This window comes from Sapajus apella, unplaced genomic scaffold (genome assembly GCF_009761245.1).
Source record: "Sapajus apella isolate SASKATOON/1434 unplaced genomic scaffold, GSC_monkey_1.0 scaffold2, whole genome shotgun sequence".
Classification (NCBI taxonomy): Eukaryota; Metazoa; Chordata; class Mammalia; order Primates; family Cebidae; genus Sapajus; species Sapajus apella.
Window position 1 is genome coordinate 18,821,858 of NW_022436942.1, and position 13,154 is coordinate 18,835,011.

General features: G+C 50.9%; 1 protein-coding gene and 1 pseudogene across 3 annotated transcripts in view; both read right to left on the bottom strand.

Annotated features, from left to right (window-relative positions):
* Positions 1 to 359: 359 nt before the first annotated feature.
* The window catches only part of LOC116558834, a 32,337-nt gene continuing 19,542 nt past the window's right edge, over positions 360 to 13,154 (bottom strand). Inside the window, exons 2-3 of one of the 3 annotated variants that reach the window (XM_032289071.1) lie at positions 1,690 to 1,779; positions 360 to 1,541 (exon numbers count right to left, since the gene is read on the bottom strand). In XM_032289071.1, coding sequence (XP_032144962.1) covers positions 1,745 to 1,779 — 35 coding nt within the window. In that variant the 3' untranslated portion in view covers positions 360 to 1,541; positions 1,690 to 1,744. Of the gene's footprint in view, positions 1,542 to 1,685; positions 1,835 to 13,154 lie in introns of all 3 variants that reach the window. The other 2 variants (XM_032289081.1, XM_032289062.1) reach the window with 2 other exon arrangements.
* LOC116558843 lies at positions 12,749 to 13,003 on the bottom strand (annotated as a pseudogene).

Genomic DNA, 13,154 nt, shown 5'->3' on the forward strand with positions numbered 1-13,154 from the left:
AAGCATCACCCTTAGAAGTCTACTCTTGGCCACCGCAAATCTGCCACAGGCCAATTTCAATGTAACCCTCAGCTGAGGGTCCCCCACGGGCATCGCTGGTCTCCAGAACGATCGCTGACCGAGGCGAGGCGCTGGAGGCCGCCCCAGCGCGGCTCTGCCTGCTGATTTGGCGATCGGATTTCCATGCCCCTCCCTGGTCCCGAGCTAAAAGGAAACATCCCGGGATGGGGGATGGGGTGGAGGTTCCTGAACTCTGAACCCTGTACCCTCCTTGGTGAAACCACCCCAGCCCAGCTCAGGGGTCGTCAAAAGCACCCTGGGGAACCTCTGCCCCTGGGACAGAAAGGAGACACTGCACCTTTAAGTCTGCACCCGGTTGAGAAAAACAAGCTGTGATTTATATAAGCGGGAAAATCATGTGATTTGCAGGAACGCTCCCTCCTCCCCTGGCCCCCTCCCCGCGTCGCCTCCGAGCCCTTCCCAGAGGGGCCCCGGCGGCAGGCTGGCCCCGGCTGCCTGTGAGGGGCGCGCGCGGGGGGCGCGCCAAGCCTGGGTTCACAAAGCCTCCTCCGGGGCGCGCGTTGCCGCCGCTCTTCCTGTGGACCTCAGACGCGGGGACAGGCGGCGGCGGGCTCCGGGGCGCGGCAGTGTGCACGCTGCCTCGTGGTGGTCTGCCTTTCAGAGGGTCCTCGGCGCGGCCCCGCAGTCCTGGGCCCCCGAGAGTACACGAGGCCCATTCCCTAGGCTGGGTCGGCTGCTGCCCGCAGGCCAGGAGAAACTGAGGCTCTCCCCCAGCTGCTCAGGGAGAAAGGAAAGCCGGGGATCCCACACACTAGCGTTTGTGTCCCAGAACACCCAGCCGGGGGAGAGCAATTTAAGAAATAATCTGGTTGGAAAGGGCATAACGAAAATCAGCCATTTCTAGAGCTGTGGGGCGGTCGTGTTTAGCCCAGAGGACCTAGCTAGCTTTCAGGAAAAAACGGATGTGGCCTTTCAGGCAGAGCCCAGAATAAAAGGGCCTGTGATTAGGAAGCCCTAAGAACCAGCATAGATCTTTTAAATATTGGAGGGGAGGTGAGGTAGCTGCCAGGAGCCCACGCCCACGCGGAGTTAGCTCTGACAGCTTCTAAAGGAAAGGGAGATGCTTAGATCATCCTGAGAAACTGGAAGATTTCCTGAGTGACCTGAAAAGGTCATCTCAACCATCCCCCTGCCGCTGGAGGAATACATGGAGCCCATCCCGGAAGGACTCCCAACGGGAGAGGATGAACCATCACTTCTGAAACCAAGCTCAGGAGAAGTGGAGGGGCTTTCTCAAGGGAGAAGAGCTGGCAGGAGAAGCAGGGGTCTCTCTCAGCACCACTTCCTTTCCGTAAACCATAATGATGGGCTCTGAAATTGTCCAAGGAAGAAAACCCATGGCTTCTCAGAGCAACCAGTACCAGGGGTTCCAGCTCACCAGAGAGCATGTGGAAGTTCTGTTTTATTTTCCTCCTTTGGTCACCTGCTGAGGATGAGGCATAAGCCTAGTGTTGTCTCACCTGGAGGAAAGGTATAATGCAATTAACAAAGCTGCTAATGCCTCCTCTCACCCTGACCTCCGCCCTCAGCCTCTGTACCAGCCCACCCTCCGCATCCTGCACAGCCAGCTGCGCTCTAGGAGGGCCTCCTGGCCCTCCTCCCACCCGCCCTTTCCCTGTTAGATGGAGGGTCTTTATGCTAAGATCACTGCAGGAATACAGCTTCAGTGCCCTCTGTCACACCACCAATGAGAAGAACCTTCCTAAAGGGAAAAGCTCACGGTAGGCAAAGATTCCCGATTATTCCATAAATCCTGAAGAAGAAAAATACAGGTTAACATAGGGATTTGAGAGGATGGCACTCTGTGTGTTCAGACATATGCTGATTTCACTCATTCTGTTATTTGATGATTTGGTTATTTAAGGCCTGCCTGGCACTGAGCTAGGCACTGGGACTACCATGTGAATAAGACAGAGATGGCCCCTCCCCAAACCCTGCCGCTCGCCCCTCCACTCTGCCTCCCAGGACAGGAGGCTATGATAGACTTTCCTCGCCTGCACCAGCGTATGTCTGTCTCTTTCCCAGCCCACCCCTCGCAGGTGTTGCCCCAGCCCCAGCTGCTTATGTCTCGTGTGTTCTGCCAAGAGCTGCTTCTGTCAGAAGGCACTAACTCTCTGGTGATTGAGTGGTGGATAGAAGAGGTAACCTAAAGGCATGTCCTGAAAAATGAGATCAAAGTTGGCAGCCTCCTGGGCCCCTCCCAAAAAAAGATACAGCCACCACCATTTATAATTAATTCAGGCCCCACTTCACTCTGTGCCACCCGCTTTCTGTCTCTCTTTCCTTTTTTTTTTTTTTGAGTTCTCTTCCTGATATGCCTGGCTGCCCCAGTGCAGCCCTCCTCTTTCTGAAGCTTCCTGTGCCAGGGGCCTGTCCATCTCAGAGCCCTCCTGGTGCTGCTCAGCTGCATCCACAGGGGGTCCTGAGTCCCTGGGCCCTGCACAGATGTCTATCCAGGGTCTCTTGGTCTCTTCCGTAGCTATGAAGTCTCCTCACTGAGGGTGCCCAAACACCACCCTTAATCCCAGGTCTGCCAGCCTCTACCTTCTAACCCTCCTAGACCACACCAGCCCCTGCCTTATTCTAGTATATTCCTGATTTCGCCTATTTCCAGCTTCCCTTGGCCATTCACAAGCACAGCCTGATGCTGTGCATAGGAAGACCTGGCAATAAGCCTGTGGTGAACAAATATTTTAAATGAACAAACAAAAATTATGGCCCCAAACTGAAAACACCCTGGAAGCCACAAACTCTGTTACCTTCCAAAGAAGCCAGATCTGGACAGCTGAGGTTTTAAAAAAAAATGCAATGAGTGAATTAGTGAAATCAGCTCATCATGGACACTGTTTCTTTCAGGAAATGAAGCCTCAGAAGAAAAAAGGCATTCCAGCCCCTGCCAAATTCCATTCTGTTTCAAATTAGCCTTCCAGTAAAATGAGGGGGCTGTCCTAACTGGTCTTCAAGGTCCTCCTAGTACCTGAGCTCTGAGGCTCTAGACTTCCCTGAGCAACCTCTGGAACTCTCCACGTTCTCATAACTGAGGAGAAAATCCATTTGTGCTCTGGGCTGAAGCTCAGAAGTGGGCTTTCACGACAGTCATTTCAGGCCTGTTTCCCTTTTTCTCCCTTCCCTGAAAGGGCCTCTGGTCTTTCCCAAGCTGCCTGAGTAGAAGGGAACACGCAGCTCCCCCGGAGCAGAGGGGCCCGCAAGAGGGAAAGCTGGCCCAGGCCCAGGACAGGCTTGCCTCTCACTCTGCAGAGACATTCTTCCCTCCCAGCCGGCAGGGAACTTCTGGAACTTCTAAACAGCACATCCTCGAGCCAGCCCAGGCCCCCATGGCATCCTGCACCCCAGGTTTACAAGCTTTTAGTGGTAACTAACACATTTGGCAAACCTCCTCAAGTGTGAGCCAAGCCAGGCCTTTCTCCCCAGGTCCCAAGTAACAAAAGGATGCTGGGCTGGGCCTAAAACAGGATCAATCTAGCCAGATGAGCCTAGAGCCTTGGTTCTCAGGGCCAAGGCTGGAGAGGACCAGAGAGAAATGTCCTCGGCCAGCCTCATCGTGGTCTCCGTCACCATGCAGCCTGGTCCAGAGATTTCAGGATGCATCACTGATTCCAGGCAGGGCTCCATCCCCGGCCCACACTTAGCCCAGGACCTGGCCAGAGAATCACCAAGCATTCCCAGCAACATGATGCACGGCTCACTCTTCATGCCAGGCTCCTCCAGGTTCTGGTGGGAGCAGCCCAACCTTCTCACTGGATTCCTGCTATGTCTGGTGGATACAAAAAGCATATGTTGGCTGGGCACAGTGGCTCACGCCTGTAATACCAGCACTTTGGGAGGCCAAAGCAGGCAGATCGATTGAGGCCAAGAGTTCAAGACCAGCCTGGCCAACACGGTGAAACCCTGTCTCTACTAAAAATACAAAAATTAGCCAGGCGTGGTGGTGCAGACATGTAGTCCCAGGTACTCAGGAGGCTGAGGCGAGACAGTCATTTGAACCTGGGAGGCAGAGGTTAAAGTGAGCTGAGATTGCACCACTACACTCCAAACTGGGTGAAGAGTGAGACTCCGTCTCACACACACACAAAAAAGCTTATGTCACCTGCCATACATCTCTGCTTTCAGATGATTTTAAAGAGAATGTTGTTTTGAAAGCTTGAGACATGTTCTGGGCTTGGCTTTGGTTCTACCTCCATCTCTGTTTTGAGAAACACAGTCCTCTTCTCGGTGTATCTGGAAATCTTGGAGACAGTGAGCTGAACTACAGGGACTTCCTCATTACCTGGGCTGTGCCTCGTCCAAATGTTGCTAACGGTCTCCAAGAGAAATCCATCCACTCCTTCCTTTGGGCTGTCTAACTGGCGTGCCTGCCCTATAATATCCAAGTGGCGACTCCAGCCCCATTCACCTAAGTATAGGGACTCCATCATGTGTCCCCCCAACCTTGCAGTCCCTCTCAAATCTTGCCACCACCCCCCAGCTTTCGGATGCCAAGATTCTCAGAAGGTTTGTGCTTCCTCTGGTGACCTCTGGCTCGGACTCCCTGCTTCCCGCCTCTCAGCCTCCATCTGCACCTCCTCCCGAAGCTGCTCTCCTCTCCCACCCCCTCTTTATCACCCTCTGCTCAGCCCTCTCTGGGCATGATCCCAGCCACCCCCAGCTCACACAGCAGCAGACTTTTACTCAAGGTTAGGGGTCATAGAGAAAGAATGACAGTAAGCAAATGAAAATCTGTGAATAGACATTACCCTGAAAGTTCACCAACCATCTCCCACCTCAGAAAACTTCTCACTGTTCCCTAAGTCCCAACTTAAACCATCTTCTCTCCAACCTTTCTCTTCTCTTCTACAGCCTTCTACCCAAACTCCAAGTTCCTGGGGATTCTTCTTGCAAAACAATTTGTCTTGCCTTCCACATGCCCAGAAAGTCTCATTGTTCTTACCAGAGCGCTTCCCTGTCAGAGTTGATCATAGCATAATCCTCAAAACATCTACCTCCAGGATAAATGCCAGCCCACCCGTGGAATGATAAAGCACAGCATTTTGTTTTCTATGTAACACTTTCTTCCTATCCACCCCCCACTGCCGCCCCCTTACATCTGGTACCCCTGACAGTCAAGAAATCCACCCCAAAATGTTCCTGTTTTCTTTTTCCTTTTTGTTCTTTCTTTCCTTTACTCCTGTATAGGCACGGCACATCACTAACCAGCATTCCTGCTGCACTTGAAAATGGTGATCTAATTAAAAATAAGTCAACATGAAACAGATACAAAAGCACAAATACTGTATGAGTCCCCTTGCATAAGTACCTAGAGGAGCCAAATTCCCAGGGACAGAAAGTAGAATGGTGGTCACCAGGAGCTGGGGAGGGGAGAAGGGGGAGCTGTGGCTTAGTAGGTGTGGGGTTTCAGTTGGGGAAGATACAAAAGATGGAAAATGATGATGGTTGCACAACAGTGTGAATGTACTTAGTGCCACTAAACGGTACACGTAAAAGTGGTACATTTTATTTTGTTTTTAAACAGCCTCGCTCTGTCACCCAGCCTGGAGTGCAATAGTACGATACGGCTCACGGCAACCCCTGCCTCCCTGGTTCTAGTGATTCTTCTGCCTCAGTCTCCTGAGTAGCTGGGATTACAGGCACCTGCCGCCATGCCCGGCTGATTTTTGTATTTTTAGTAGACACAGGGTTTACCATGTTGGCCAGGCTGGTCCCGAACTCCTGACCTCAGGTGATCTGCCTGCCTCGGCCTCCCAAAATGCTGGGATTACAGGCATGAGCCACCATGCCCGGCAAAAACAGCACAGGTTACATTATATATACCTTACCACAATAAAAATAAACAAGGTCTATAACATTTATTCTGACCTCAAGAGAGACCTGCAGTTAATTGCACAAATAGGGGCTTTTCCCTCAGCAACTTTGGATCATATCATTTCTGTGAACAACTGCAGAGATCCTGTGCTCAGGAGATCAGCCTCACCTGCCTCAGGCTCGGTGGTCAATCATCCTTCTGCTGACTCCACCCTTGTGGCTGTAGACTTTATGCTCCCCTTCCAAACTGAGAGGAAACAGAAGAAGCACACAGCTGCTGCCACTGGAATTAGAGCCTTCAGATGCTGGTTTTAAGCCTAGTTCAGTTGTTAACTAGCTTTGGGCAAGTGATTTCATCTCTCTCTCAATATCCTTATAAAGAAAATAGAGAAGATAATAGCTGGTCCCCAGTGAAATAATGGATGTGAACACACTTTGAGAAGTGTGCAAGCTGGTTTCTGTAAGGTCTGACGGGACCATGAATGGCATGGTAATCTGTGTGACCTGCATGTACACCCCAGATGAGTTCCTGGAAGAAATGATCAACCCTTGCAGCGCCTAACTTGAGACATTCTTCTATTGTTTCCTATTCCGGCCCCGATTGACAAGTCCATTGGACTTTGAACTGACCTTGGCCAACCTCCTGACTCCACGCCCTACAACCCGTCCCAGCTTGCAAACCTACGACCCCCTCCCAGCTTGCAAAAAAACGCCCTAAACTGTAACTCCTGTAATTTTCCACTGCCTTCCCCACAACCTATAAAACCAACTCCTATCCACCCGCCTTTGCTGACTCTGTTTTCGGACTCAGCCCACCCGCACCCTGGTGAATAAACAGCCATGTTCCTCACACAAAACCTGTTTAGGGGTCTCTTCACTCAGAGCTCGTGTTTTAACAGTTTCATCATCTCTTAAACATCTCAGACATAAGAAGGAAGTTGCTACCTGGAACTAAGGAGGTAGCTGGCAAATACCTCAGTAAATACAACCTAGAAACACTACTTTGATCATGGGCCAATAACCCTAAATCATCATCCTCTTCAAAGATGGATGAAGCAAGGGCCTTCACCGTCCGGTCTCTACTAGGAAACCCCAGTTTATTGAGACACTGATTTTCCCAATGATTCGCTTTTATTCAGAGCCAATATCCAGGTTTGTCCACAGGGTGCCCACTGCCTGCTTCTCGGAGTTGAGGAGTGGGTTCTGAGCAGGAGTGGGAAAGGGACAGAGGGAGGCGCTGCATGTGCCCAATGGCGCCCTCTCATAACGTTCACAGCATTTGGGCATGTTGACTGTCAAAAGACAAATGAAAAGGTGATAGCATGAGTAGGGTGGATACGAGATCACAGTCTCATAAAAGACGGTGGCCTGATGGAGGCTTCAGACGGTGGCATTAGCTGCCCCTCAGTCTGGTTGCCAGCCAGTCCTGCTGCCCTGGCTCTGGTCCCTTGGGATGTAGGAGGCAGCACTTCTTGCCAAGAAGTCTCTCTCCCTCAGGCCTAAGGAAGAAGTTCAGGTCCCCACAGCCCAGGTAAGTCCACATCCTTTCTCCCTCTAGCCTCCCCTGCCTTACCAGGACCCTCTTCTGTCCTTCTTGCAGCTGTCCCCTCCCACCTCTGGGGAGCACCCAGAGTCAGAGGCAGAGGTCCCTGTAGTCCCCGGCCACACTCAGGCCCATCTCACACGCCTCATAGTGACCCAGCTCAGCCCAGATGGAAGTCATCTGGTTAGGGCTTCAGACTGATTTCACCAACAATGACGTCATGCTCGTCCACACCCATTCCCACATCAACTCCTTCCCAGTCCCCTTCCCACTCACACAGGCAGTGCCAAGAAGTGAAAATGGAAGCAGACTCAGGAACCCGGGCTGGGGTTGTGTCTAGGGGCACGACCGGGGCCCAGGGCTTGGATCACAGACAATTCCAGGCTCCGACCTTATCCAGCCGAGCCTCCCAAGCTGCGCGGCACCACAGCTGCAGAATCTGCAACGTACAGGAGCTGGCTTTTCACTTAAAGTCAAGGGAGGAGAATGGAGAGATTTCCCACAAAGCCCTTCTCTCATCGAGCAGCCTGTTTCCCTGCTTGCCTCCCGGGCCTCAGGACACTCAGGGTGGCCTGTCCTTGCTGTGGCCCCACAGCCTTCAATCCAGGCCAGCCAGGGGAGTCTGCGGGTCACCACGCCCCAGCTCCGAGGACCCAGAGAGGCAGAGGGTCTTTGTGGGCTCTGAGAATATCACCATGAATTGCAAAATGTTCTTTTCCATTTTATGGGATTTTAACTTTACTCAGTACCCCGCCGGGGGCAGGCCCAGAGGACTTTGATCCCACGGGTGACCAATGGAATAAACTGTTTCTACAAATGGGGTCTCATCCCAACCTCTTCTCCACCCCTCCCCTCAAAGGCAGCCTGTTTAAGAGCAAGCTGCTCTAACCTTACCACACCTTCCTTGGAGCTGGGTGGCAGGGAGGGGTGGGGGGGCTGAGCCATCACTGTGACCAAGAGCTTCCTAGAAAGGGGGAGAGAATTCAAGATCCCCCCATTCTGGAAAGAGCCAGAGTGGCTCCTCACAAAAAACCGTGGAGTGTCACTGGCCGGAGGCTAGCACAGCCTGGAACGTATGAGCCACCAGCTTCTCCACCATGACCCTCTCAGCTCCTCCACGGAGGCTGGGGGTGGGGAGAAATATGTTTCTTCAGAGGCCCCCGGGGCTAGCCCACCCCAGCCTTCTCATAGGGCGCTCTGAGGGAGGAGCTGCAGCCCAGCTCCTCCAGCCTCTGCCCTCACAAAGGCCCCCTCTGTCCCAGCCTCCCCTACGGTCCTCACTCCCCCAGCCCCCACCACACACATGCTCTTCCTACAGGAGCAGATTCCAAGCCCAGCTAATGTCGGAGGCTGCCTCCCCACAACGTGCTGGAACAAAGGCTGCTCATGGCTAAATATGCCGGGGTGCTTGTCAGGGCTTAGGCAAACGTAATTACAGGGAGAGGCAAAGCCCTCTCGCAGCCACACCTGGCCATACAGTAAACAGCACTTTTTCCTGTCGAGCTGGGGGGAGCTGAGAGACAGGGAGGCGACAAACCACAATTTGAATCATTTGGAGAGAAGCTATAAATATAATAATGAGTCATTTGTAAAATATAATTTCATCCAAAAGCCTGGAAAAAAATAGGAAAGAAGTTCTTATGCTATTTCAGGCGAAATTGTTCAAGGGTGTTCTGCCAGAACCTGGGGAGGGGACCCAGCTGCCCACCAAAAGCCAGGCCGGGATTCACATACGGGCCTTCCCGAGCTCCACGCTTCCCCCGCCCCGCCACCCCGCAGAGTGCTGCCTGGGACAGCGCCTTCCTGGGCTCCCTCGGACTGTGCCGAGGTGGGAATGCTACAGAGCTGATAAGAATCATGGACGAGCCAGCCCGACGTCCGGGCTGTGCAGCTTCAGAACAGTTCAGGGCAGGCACGCTATTGTTTTTGGCACACTCTCCCCCAGCCTTGGGGCCCTACCAGCCTTTCATACACAGGGTGGCTTTTTTAGTGCTGCTCCAGGGTCTCTTCTAGAACACTGAGAAGACTTCATTCCAGCCCTGGGCCCCAACTGCTCTGGGAAAAGAAGGTGGAGCCTTTCTAAAGCTCCGTCTCGGGGAGGGGCTGAGGTCATACTAGGCTTGGTCAGGTCACCAATACCATTCTGGATAGTTGTGAAGAGCAAGTGCTCTGGAACTAGACTTTTCTTAGGTTCAATTACATCTGGGCCACGTAATATCTGTGTGACCTTAAGAAAGTTACCTAACCTCTCTGGGCTCAGTTAACTCATTTATTAGGTGGGTCTAGTAATAATTGTACTTCCTCAAAGGCCTCTTGACAAGATGAAATGAGTTAATAAGGAAACACCTGGAATAGGGCCTGGCATAGTAAGTACTCAATAATGTTTAATAAGATTATTATTATCTCTCACTGTGCATCTTGGTAAAACAGAAAACCACAGGACAAAGGTACCATGGCATACATCGTTCACCTTGGGTGGCCGTGGATACATGGGGTCAGGTCCCCTGGCTTGTCCCGTCAACCTTGAGCAAATTCTTCAATCTCTGCAGCTAGAGGATCCCCTTTATCCCTCCTTACACCCCTACTTTGCCTCTGAACAGAAGTAAGTAGGGAGAGGAGACAGAGTAGCATTCTACCTGTGGGGGTTTGGTTGTTTTTTAGAGACAGGGTCTTGCTCTATCACCCAGGCTGGAGTGCAGTGGTGTTATCATAGCTCTCTGCAGCCTCTAACTCCTGGGCTCAAGCCATCCTCCCACTTCAGCCTCCCAAGTAACTGGGTCTACAGGCCGCACTACCACACCCAGCTATTTTTTTTTTTTTTTTTCAGAGACGGGGTCTCACTATGTTGCCCAGGCTGGTCTCAAACTCCTGGCCTCAAGCAATCCTCCTGCCTCGGCCTCCTGAGTCACGGAGATTACAAGAGCAACAAGCCACTATGCCCGTCTTCTATCTACTGTTTCAGGGCCCTAAGTCAGTTGCTACTTTAAAACAACTAAACACATCCTGAGCTCTAACTTCAGCCCCTCCCTCTCTCCCCTCTTGCCCCCCTTTTTTCCTCTCTTCACTTCCCTCTTTACTTTCCTCTTCTTCATGCCATACCTCTCCTTCCTTGTCTTCCAATCCCAGGGCAGAGCTGGGAGAGTGGGATGAGATCAATGTACTCAAAGCCTCTGCTCCACCCAAACCACCAGGTCCTTTTCCCTTGTTGCTGAGAGTGGCCTTGAAATCCCTCAGTAACACTTCTCCCCCACCCTTAGGTTCCTGCTACACCCAGGGAAGCCAGAAGTAGACAGAAATAGTCTCCATGTCAATATGCTGCATTTTCCTTTCTCAGAAACCAGAGCACCACAGCCAGCTCTAGCCCAGAGGGAAAGTAAGAGGATGTTTTTGCAGCAGGTGTCCTTTCTCCTGTAACTACTAAACTGTCGCCCCCTCACTAAAGAGGATGCCTTTGCCTATGCTGTCCCCACCCCTTGGGGCAAGCTTCCACCTCTATTGGCATGGGTAACTTTTTTTTCTTCACTAATTCTTTTTTTTTTTTTTTGGGGGGACGGAGTTTCGCTCTTGTTACCCAGGCTGGAGTGCAATGGCACGATCTCGGCTCACCGCAACCTCCGCCTCCTGGGTTCAGGCAATTCTCCTTCCTCAGCCTCCTGAGTAGCTGGGATTACAGTCACGCGCCACCATGCCCAGCTAATTTTTTGTATTTTTAGTAGAGACGGGGTTTCACCGTGTTGACCAGGATGGTCTCGATCTCTTGACCTCGTGATCCACCCGCCTCGGCCTCCCAAAGTGCTGGGATTACAGGCTTGAGCCACCTCGCCCGGCCCTGAAATAGAAATCTAAACAAGATCTATATATTGTGATTAATTGATATGTCTCTGAAGTCTCTTGTTTATAGTTCTGTGTGTAAATCTCTCTCTCTCTCTCTCCCCTTGCACTTTTTTTAATGAACAAAATCTGATTGTTTATCTTACAGAATTTTCCAAATCTGGAGTTTTAAAATAATTAAAACACAGTGGTGTCATTTAATATGTTTCTCTGTCCCTTGTAAAGCTAGTAAATTGGTAGTTAGAACTAGTGGCCAGAGTCAGGTTTGGTTATTACCTCTTTTTCTTCTTATTTTTTGGCAATATTACTTCACATTGCTAGTATGTAATACCACCCAGTTGCTTCTTTTCGTCACATTGTCAGTCATTGTTGATCATTACCTAGATTCATTAATTCATTAGAGCATACAAAATTTTGTTACTCCATTCCGTCATTCCTTATTCATTTATTAGATAGAACTCCCCATTTCTAGAGTTCTTAAATTGCTTTGTATAGATTCAGATTTCTATCTAGTATAATTTTCTTTCTGTTTGAAGGACTTCAGTCACCATTTTTTATAATGCAAGTATTCTGGTGATTCTTGACATTTTAACTGTCTGAAAAGTTTTTATTTCCCCTTCATTTTTGAAAGCTACTTTCGTTGGGTATAGAATTCTAGGATGACAATTTTTTTCCTTCAGTGTTTAAAAGATGTTATTCCATTGTCTTCTGGCTTTCATTGTTTTCAAAAAGAAGTCTGTGGCCAAGAAGTATGCGGCCAAGAAGTCTGCAGCCAGGGGCAGTGATTCATGCCTGTAATCCTAGCACTTTAGGAGGCCAGGAAGGGCAGACAACCTGAGGTCAGGAGTTCAAGACCAGCCTAGCCAACATGCTGAAACCCCATCTCTACTAAAAATATGAAATTTAGCCTGTAATCCCAGCTACTCAAGAGGCTGAGGCACGAGAATCACCTGAACCCAGGAGGTGGAGGTTGCAGTGAGCCAAGATCATGCCACTGCACTCCAGCCTTTGCCACAGAGTGAGACTATGTCCCCCCAAAATAAAAAAAGAAGAAAGAAAATCAAAAAGAAGTCGGCTGTCTTTTTTTTTTTTTTTTTTTTTTTTTTTGAGATGGCATCTCACCCTGTCACCCAAGTTGAAGTGCAATGGTGCAATCTCAGCTCACTGCAACCTCCACCTCCTGGCTTCAAGTGACTCTCCTGCCTCAGTCTCGCAGGTAGCTGGGATTATAGGAGTGCACCACCACACCCAGCTAATTTTTTTTTTTTTTTTTACTTAGCTACTTTTAATACTTTGGGGTGAGCCCCACAGGAATAAAAAACACTGGGAAGGGGTAACCCCCTCATCCCCGGGAGTGGCCCAGAGGGAGAGAGGCTACCTGAGGGGAAGGAAGCACAAAAGGGACCCGCTGCAGACTCAGGGCAAAGGGAATGCCATCGGTGCTGGGACCTGTGAGCACTACAGAGGAACATGAGCGTGGTGGGACTGGTCCAGGCACACAGGTGAAGGGCAAGAGGGTTGGACACGAAGCCACAAAGCTACTTGGGTTCCTCCTTCTTCTTGTTTGCCTTTTTCTGCTTCTGCTGCATGATCTCCGAGTCCCTCTGCTTGCGGGTGGCAGCAGAAAGCCCGTCACCTCGGCACTTTCCCTTAGCCGAGTTGCTCTGCTTTTTCATATTCTTCTGGCGGGTGAGCTCTTGCTGGTTACTGTGGGTCATGGCAATGACAGCGGCTCCTTTTTTTCTTTTATCTTTAGTGGAGAGGGGGTTTCACTATGTTGGCCAGGCTGGTTTCAAACTCCTGAGCTCATGATCTGCTTGCCTTGGCCTCCCAAAGTGCTGGGATTACAGGTGTGAGCCACCACACCCGGCCTGCTGTC